Below are 9,352 nucleotides of genomic sequence, written 5' to 3'. Positions count from 1 at the left end.
TCCTTTTCTTAAGGTATTAGATTTCTTGATCTAGGATAGAAAACACCATGTTTTCGTGTTGATTGGACCGAAATCGCATGTGATTTCGGTTAGGCCTTATATTGTTTTGTTTGAGTTTTGGGCTTGGGCTTGGTTATTAGGTCTAGGTATAAATAGTGTTATTTATGCTTTGTATAGTGAGTTAGACGTTCAAGAGGGGCTGCCATATGCTAAGGACGTGATTTTGAGAGATCTATAGAGAAAATAGCGTGTAATCGGAATCTTATGTAATGGACGATTAATCAATATATTGTGTGCATTAAAGATTCATTTTGTGTTCTTATTCATCTTATATCTTGCATCATTCACTTGATTGGGATTCTACACCATCAAAGTGAATCCGATTGATTTGTAGGAGAATTCGGGACTTACATAATTCTTTGGTATTGTCATGTCGAACCTGAAGAGTAGTTTCTAATGTGTAGATTTCAAACATGTGTGAGGTGTTTAATGGGAAGATAAAGAAAAGAAGGGACAAACTTGTCATTGGATGTTTAGAGTACATTAGGGAATACCTAATGAAGATGATATGAAATGTTATGAAGGAAATGAAAAGGGCTAAAGGACCTCTTACACCAACAACAACAAGCATCCCAGATGCCCGAAAATGAGTTGCTTCACAATATATTTCCAGGTGGAATGGGTGAGACAAGTATCAGGTAGCTGGAGCTTTGCAAGATCAACATGTTGTGGATGTTAGGAAGCAAACTTGTAGTTGATAAAAATAGGGATTTAGAACATAATTCATTACAAACATGTTCAAATCAACTTACAACAAAAGAACCCCATGTTGCCAGTTTTAACCAAGATGTTGTTTTTGCTTATCAATCTATTGCATTGATCCTCTAGCATGTTGTCAATTTTAACCAACTGATTGCACCGTTCTTGCACTGAGTTCAAATTTCTTAGCGGATCAGGTATGACGACTTTAGCCCTAGCACACATTATCGGGGTCAAGCCACCAGATAAACCCACAAACAGAATCGTTTATAGGGCATGCAAAAAACCTCTTTTCAGGATTCAGTTGGGTCCATGACGTTTTCATTACAACAAGCATTCCACAAAAACAAAGCACAATTATTATTGTAAGAGCTTGAGAAGAAGAGGAAGAAAAGAGTCGTTGAGGAAGACATTGGGGAAGATAGCAATGGTGGGGCACATTTAAAGGGTATAAGATATTTTCCATTTGCAAAAATGGTCCCTAAAAGTTGAAAAGACAAAAATGTCCTCATGTGGGTGGCACGTGATTGGGTTAACAACAACAATTTAACGGGAGTTAAGTTGGGAGACCATTTCCACATACAAAACCAGGCCAAAGGACCATAAAACCAAAAAATAAATAAATAAATAAATAAATCGATGTTTGGACCAAACCTCGAAAAAGATGCATACAATAGGGATATTTTTGCAGTTTTGTCAACTTAGAAGATTCATTTTTATGGTTAAATACTTACACAACCACCGAATTTCATATACATTGATTATCGCCATGACATCCTACTATGTATTGTGGATGCATGTTCTTAAAGATTCAAGTTTGCATTTACCCTAGCTCATCACTATTTTCGAGCCTTTTATTTATTTTATTTTTTGCCGTTAAAAAAAAGATTCAAGATTTTTAGCAGCGTAGAGGGATAAGACGAGCTTCTTCTTTGATACTTGTGTATATTAAGGAACATGTGGATTTATTATTCTGCCTTTTCCAATCTTGGATCTTATCTAAACTAAAGGATTCATGAGATCGTTGGAAGGTAGATCCCACAAGTCACAGTCGGGGCTGAACATACTTGAAACATTTCTTGTATCTTTTTCTCCTTCAGAGTCATCGGCGTTACCATCGGCTAATTTTGAATGAAACTGAGGTTGCTGGTCACCTGCCGTGCATGTGCTACCCGTGCACATGCTCTGACTCCAGGGAGATCCGTCTCCTTCATGACCAAACGATGGAAGGGCATAATGAAATCCAGGAAAGTTTGCAGATGATGCTCCGTTAGCGTCCCAAGGTTTGTTGATTGTCTGTGGCTCGTGTATGATTGCCCTTGATAATCCAAGCTTGATCTTTTCAATCGTATCATGATCATCATTTGCTTCATGCTTAGAAGAAATATTATAAGAAGGTGATGTGGAGGCATTTTGTGGTGGTGCAGGAGCATGAGTAGGGGATTGGAATTGAATATCTATGTGCTTCTTGGTTAGGAGATGAAGCATCTCATCTTTCAAACATCCGAGAGTTGCTTCTGCGAGGTTAGCCACCTGTGGAGGTGCGAGAGTGGTGGCTATCTCTGCCATGAGGTGGGAGTAAGGCTTGTGCGTAACTGGATCGATTCCCATACCTGAGAGCTTCTTTTTCAGTTTCGTGTTCCAATGGTTCTTCACATCATTGTCTGTTCGTCCTGGCAGCTGTGCGGCTATCACGGACCACCTGTACTTGCATCGTATAGGTACAATCTCTCAGATTTTTCTCATGAGAATGCATACACACACATACATACATCATAGGTGCTGTTAATTTGTACCTGTTGCCTAGAACAGAATGTAGCCTGACAATGATTTGTTCTTCAGCATCGGAGAATTGTCCATGCTTTAGATCAGGGCGTAGGTAGTTAGTCCAACGTAACCTACAGCTCTTCCCACATCTTTGGAGGCCTGCATTTTTGGGAATAAGGCGCCAGTTACGAGTCCCATGTTGAGCGATGTAGGAAGACAACTTGTGATCTTCTTCAGGGGTCCACTGACCCTTCTTCACACTCTCCTTTTCGCAACATGGGATTCTACCCATCCCTTCTTCCCTTTTTCTTTTCTTTATAATTAGAAAGCAATAGCCAGCAAGTTTACAGAGTTTTCTGTTTTTGATATGGAATTAAAAACTTATAAAAAAGGTAATAGGAGAAAGAAGGAGAAGAGAAAGAGGATATGTGTGGAATGGAGAGGAAATATCAAGGTTTTGTTAAGTTGAAAATTTATTCTCTATCAAGAATGTGTATGATTAAATATATATATTTTGTGGTTGGGTGAGGTATTTAAGTATAGAAATGGAGGTCATTGCATGATTAGCATAAAAGGTGCATGACTTTGTGATTTGTGAATAAAGAATTCAACGCCGTAGAGCGTGTGAGACATTGGCAGGTAGCTCACTCATAAAACACTTGGTCAACCCTCTCTCTCTCTCTCTCATGTGTGTGTGTCTACGTACGTACGTGTGTCCATGGTTGACCGTTTGGCTTTCTGCAGAGAGTTGGGTGGCTTACCGATCTGGTCATACAAAAGTGGCAACCAACGAAAGTTAAGGTTTTCGAGGTGCACGTGTGGCTGCTCATACATGCATGTTTTGTTTATTGGTAGAACATGAATATTTTGTCAAGAATTAATATTCTTGTTTCTTTGCATTACAAAGCTTTCCTGCAAGAGTTGCTGGTCCCGTACGTGTGTGCTCTGATCACTTATATAAAAATATCATCACACACCATAAAAATGTGACAATATGCGTGTCTGTATATATATAGTGATACGCTTATGATTAATTTAATATTTAGTAATGTATCAGAGAGAATTTTGTTGTACAAATCAATCATTTTATCCAATATTACGGTTTTAACCTGTAAATAGAGACAATTTTTTTATTAATTGTAGTAACTGTATATCACAACGGCGACATACATGTTTCAGTGTAACGATTTGCTAATAAATTGTCACACAGTTCAAACATGAAACTTGGTTGAACATAACCATGTTCACTGAATGGTTACATGTAATTAATTTTACAAGTGACGATTTGCTAATAATTCGTTACAAGAATAATTTTTTCGTGTGACTCACTACAAGAAATATATCCTTTAGCGGCGACACTATTAGCGGCGACTATTGGCTTTACCGGCGACTCTAGCTAGAGTCGCCGGTAAAGCCAATAGTCGCCGCTAATAGTGTCGCCGCTAAAGGGTTGTCACCCGAATCCGCACTTTCTCCCTACATTGCATCTCAACCGTTCGATGAGATATCCAATCCAACGGGTGGGGTGCCTTATCCGGTCTAATCTAATACCGGCGAAACGCATGTCGCCGCTAAAACTCTAAAAAAGTCGCCGCTAATTGTCTGCTAAAAATGACGCGGTACCCTTCCCTCCAGTTTGTCGCCGCTATTAACAATTGTCGCCGGTATTGACCCTCGCGTCGCCGCTAAAGGTGTCGCCGCTATTGATGATCGCAGATAAAAAAAAAAAAAACGCACGCAGATTACAGTTCCTTCTTCATTTCCCTTTCTGTTTGCTTCGAGTTCCTTCACCATTTTTCCGATTTCTTCTTCAATCTGCTTCTTTCAAGCAAATTTCTCCCCTCATTGTTCCAAGCAAGTGTCCCTAGGTGTGGTTAAAGCTTTGTGATCAATTTCTACCTCCATTTCTTGAAGAAAGGTAAGTTTTATTTTGATGATTTCATTTTTGTGTTGTATGAATGATAATAAATTGCTCATGTTCTTTATTTTTGGTGGTGTTGTTTTGGATTAGAAGCATTGTTCCAAGCAAGTGGTTAAAGCTTTGGGATCAATTTGTAGGTGCCTCCATTTGTTGAAGAAAGGTAAGTTTTTTTTTATGATTTCTTTTTAATTTTGTATGAATTTTGATTTGTAGCTTTATGTAGTGATTGAATGATAATAAATTGTTCATATTTTTGTTTTTGGTGGTATTGTTTTGGATTAGAAGCAAGTTATTCAATTTTTTGTTTGTGGTTATTTAATTGCAATTAGTTGTATAGCTTCAAGTTGTATTTATATGTGAAATTCTGTGATAATTGTCATATGTGAAAATTGGATTGTATATTTTGTATTTGTTTGAATATATGTGAATTTGGTATATATATTCCAATGTATGTGTGTTTGATGTATATGTGGTATATTAGTAGAAGTTATATGTATTTGTTATAAGTAGAATGTTATTGTGTGTATGTGAATGTATGTATGTTTGTTGTAAATGTGATATATGATTGTGAAACTTTTGTATTTGGTATAAATAGGATGTTATTATGTATATATGTGAAATTATGTGTATTTGGTTTAAATAGGATGTTATTTTGTGTGTATTTGTATTTGATGTATATGTGGTATATGTATGTAAAAGTATGTGAATTTCACCTTCTTATGTATTATGTAAAACTATGTGGTTTTGGTATAAGTAGGATGCTATAATTGAAATAAAAAAAAATACATTATTTTTATAAATTGAAAAAAAAAACTATAAAATTGTTTAAAAACTTATATACAAAAACTAGAAAGTTTCTAGTTTTTACCCAAGCTAACTCCAAATTAATTAACCAATAAGTTATATAGTTAACTTATAATTGGAAAAAAAAAACACAAAAAAAAAAAACTTATATGTTGTCTCGTTTTGCTACTTAGTAGAATGTAAAAATTTTGTTGTTTTGCTATTCGGATAGTATGACTTTTGATATTTAATTGTATATTGGATGTTTGTTTGTAATAGGATGTTTGTTTGACACTATTATGTTTGATATTTAATAGGATGTTTGTTTTGTAATTAGCGTCGACACTATTGGTTTTGATATTTAATCGAATATTGTTATTACCGGCGACACTTTTACCTGCGATATTATCACCGGCAACACTTTTACCTGCGATATTATCACCGGCAACGAAAATCGTTATTTTAAAAAAAAAAATTGAAAACAAATTACCGGCGACACTTTTACCGGCGACAGTTATCATTACCGGCGACACTTTTGCCGGCGACACTATTACCGGCGACAAATGTCAGTCCCGGCGACAAGATTATTAGCGGCGACAATTGTCAGTAGCGGCGACACACTAATAGCGGCGACTATTATCTTTAGCGGCGACAAACTGATCAATAGCGACGAGGCAGTACCGGCGACGCGTCGCCGCTATTATCAGTACCGGCGACATTTGGGACTTTTACCGGCGACTTTTGTCGCCGGTAATGGTCTTTTTCCTTGTGGTGACTATTATCTATCATATAAAGACACACAATTAAATGAAACATGATTATAAATATTATAAAGACACATATTTTATTAAAATTGTGGATTTAATATTAGCTTACGACTATGTTTGTATTATTTATTATAACCGATGCTATAACTCAAAAATATAAAAAAAAATCGTAACTATGACTATTTTGTATTATTTCGAAATAGAAATTCAATTAAAAGTAATCGTTATTTATTTATATACACAACAGTGTTTGTTATTGTGACTAGTATTATATATTTCCATAAAACTTGATCATTAGTATAACATATTTTATCATTTAGGCATGCAAACATTATTGATTATGACTATTATATGTACTAAAATTATAGATAATTATTTAAACTATAAGTATTAATGTCATGTCAACACACAATTTAGATGAACATAAATATGGATATTGTCACATTATTTGTATATTAACATATCGATTTTTTTTTACTGACACAAATATTAGCTAAATGTTACAATATAAGTGTTATTAGTCATGCGATTATTGAATTTAGTGACATGTGGCATTATTTGACACCATTTTTTTGACGTTGTTATTGTTTAAGTTATCGTCACAAAACATTGAAAACAAGATATTAAAACACTTGTAGACACATATTTAGGTGCTGTTTGATTTTCTGAAGCAAAAATTCATGAAGTCTGCGGATCACCTCTGCAACCCTCTGCAGTAGAAGAGGTGGACCAAACGGCTGCAGACTATAATAAGAAGCGTGTTTGTTTTTTTAACAGCTACATACTGCTGCAGATATTAAAAAGTTAAAATAAACTAATTTTATAAACCGGAAATAGCTTTTTAATACGTAAAATTTAATAATGTATAACATTTCGGTAAAAATTAATGATATTTCAGTAAAAAAGAATGATATTTCAACAAAAAAATAAAGATATTTTCAGTAAAAAATAATGATATTTCATCAAGAAATTATTATTATTGAATATAAAAAGAATGAAAAATAAATTCAATAAGAATAAATGAAAAAAAAAGGAAAAAAAATATGAAATAAAATTTTAATAACATATAATCAAAATTTCAGCAATAAAATAAGAAGAAGAAGAGGTTGGAAGAGGTTGGAAGAGGCAGTACAAGTGTTGCGCCAAACAGAGCACGCGCAGAGGTTTTTGACTCAGAATACTTCTAAAAAACAAACAGCTGCGAGATGAAAAGTGCTGCGCGTGTGCTGCGCCGCACAGCAGTAAGAGGTTTGAAGAGGTTTTTTCCAAAAAACAAACAGCACCTTAGTTTAGATCATGACTATTGTAACCTTTTAACCACATGAAAAAAAATATATATAAAGTGGCCATTGTATAATTTTAGAAACATTAAAAAACTTTAAAACATGACCAATTTATATTAGACACACAAATTTTGAAGTGTGACTATTGTTTAACATTAAACGGCATTATTTCAATTTTTATTGTTACTTTTGCTATATTTCAAATACATCAAAACAATAGAAATGAAAGTAACCATAAATCGATAATATGAAACCATAAATAGAAATCGTATTATTAGTAATTGAAATGTAAATCCATACATAGATTTCATGTCGTTGAATAAGCTTCACATACCAAAGCACACAAAAATAATCATGTTTTTTAGGTATTGTAATGTTTGTTCCAGGTATTATTTAAATTAATTAAATTTAGGGTTTTGTGCATGGACTCGGCAAGTTGGAGAGCTCAAATTCGTCGAGTAGAGACTATTAGGAGATGCGGGATTTAAACCCTACCCGACGATTCGGAAGACCCTGACTTGACGAGTAGGCTTTGTAGAGAGAAACCCTAATTTTCAGGGGTTTGTACCCTATTTAAAGGATTTATGACTCATGTGTAGCCTCTGTTATCGTCTTTATAACCCAGAAAGAAACCCTAGCCGTATATTTGAGCTTCCTTGAGTGTGTGTGAGTAGCTGGAAGATAGGAGAAGGCTTGGGATCCAGCATCTACTGGTTGTGAGCATCCATTTAGAGGTAAAAAGTTACCACATTGATCTCCATTTGCTTAGATCTCTTTTCATGGAATGATTTGGTCACTTCTAGGTTCAAAATAGGGTCATACTCGGATCTGGACTTATCACAAGAATATAGTTCCAGATCTGGACCTCTTTAGGTCCCCAATGACCAAAAATTGCTCACTTTATGTAACAATGTGAATTTTCAAAACAATTTTTCATTTTAAACATATAATTCATTCATTAAGAAATCCCAAAATTCAATGTTTACATATCATCTGATAAAAACAAATCCCAAGATCTCAATACATAAAATCCCTCAGTGTGTACGACTCATGCTGGTGCCTTCCCGCGATCCTCGCTGGTACCTGAAACACATATCACATAACACAGTAAGCATAAATGCTTAGTGAGTTCCCCAAAATAGCACATGCAACACATACGCCACTCGAGGCTACAACATTACCCTTTGGTCAATGTGTCTCAGCGGGACCATCCAGTCCTGTAGCTCGTTGGACCCTCTGGTCCGGTTTGTATCGTTGGACCCTTCGGTCCGGTCTATATCGTTGGACCCTCCGGTCCAGTCTGTACAAAACATAGCATACATATTGTGACATCCCCAAAATCACGGCCAGAAAAGACCGGTTTTGTTTATACTTTATTTCAAAATCAGAGTTATCTTTTAATAAAAGGGTTGCGGAATTTGTCCCAAAACAATAATATGATAAAGATTTATCAAAAGCATTTCCATAGAAATGTATTTCATTAAAAGACTCGGGATGTCATGTTCGTACAGATCAAAAGTATAAACAGTACAATATAAGCCTTACTACATTATTTCATATCTACAGGCCTATATCCGTAATCCCTCGTCCAAAACATCACACCTATGCTCATGCGCCACTACCTGTAATGCATAAAACTGAGTGGGTCAGGCTTGGGAGCCTGGTGAGCACATAGGGTTTTCAACCCACAATAAGTTTATTAATTTCATCAATCAACAATAACCCGATTACCCGTTCCCGTTATCCTCACTTTACGTCCCTAAACACCTATCATAAGGGACCTAGCCTAAGGATCATCATCGGGACGGACACTACTGCTAAGGGGATTCCTCAGCAATAAATGTCCTAATAGGCAACCATGTGGGGGATGGAGTACACCGGTGAACACATCGTTCACAACACCTACAGGTTGCGAGCCTGCTAGTGTTCCACTGGACTGTCTAGAAGAGTCCGTGGTCGTCATCTATACTCCGCTAGATGACTGGATCAACAACAACAACATCGAGGCCTCTCATCATTTTATCACACATCACCTATTACATCTACCCATGTTTTACCCCAACATTTTCGTA

General features: G+C 35.7%; 1 protein-coding gene across 1 annotated transcript; it reads right to left on the bottom strand.

The window, feature by feature from the left end:
- Positions 1 to 1,530: 1,530 nt before the first annotated feature.
- On the bottom strand, positions 1,531 to 3,006 carry MYB80 (myb domain protein 103). Its single transcript, XM_078997453.1, has 2 exons — positions 2,556 to 3,006; positions 1,531 to 2,461 (listed from the first exon to the last, which is right to left on the bottom strand). Exons 1-2 carry the CDS (start codon positions 2,816 to 2,818, stop codon positions 1,759 to 1,761), a joined length of 966 nt encoding a protein of 321 aa, XP_078853579.1. The 5' UTR covers positions 2,819 to 3,006; the 3' UTR covers positions 1,531 to 1,758.
- Positions 3,007 to 9,352: the final 6,346 nt, after the last annotated feature.

Source organism: Lactuca saligna, chromosome 5 (assembly GCF_052625555.1).
Source record: "Lactuca saligna cultivar CGN05327 chromosome 5, ASM5262555v1, whole genome shotgun sequence".
Classification (NCBI taxonomy): Eukaryota; Viridiplantae; Streptophyta; class Magnoliopsida; order Asterales; family Asteraceae; genus Lactuca; species Lactuca saligna.
This window is presented reverse-complemented; position numbering and strand designations above follow the sequence as displayed.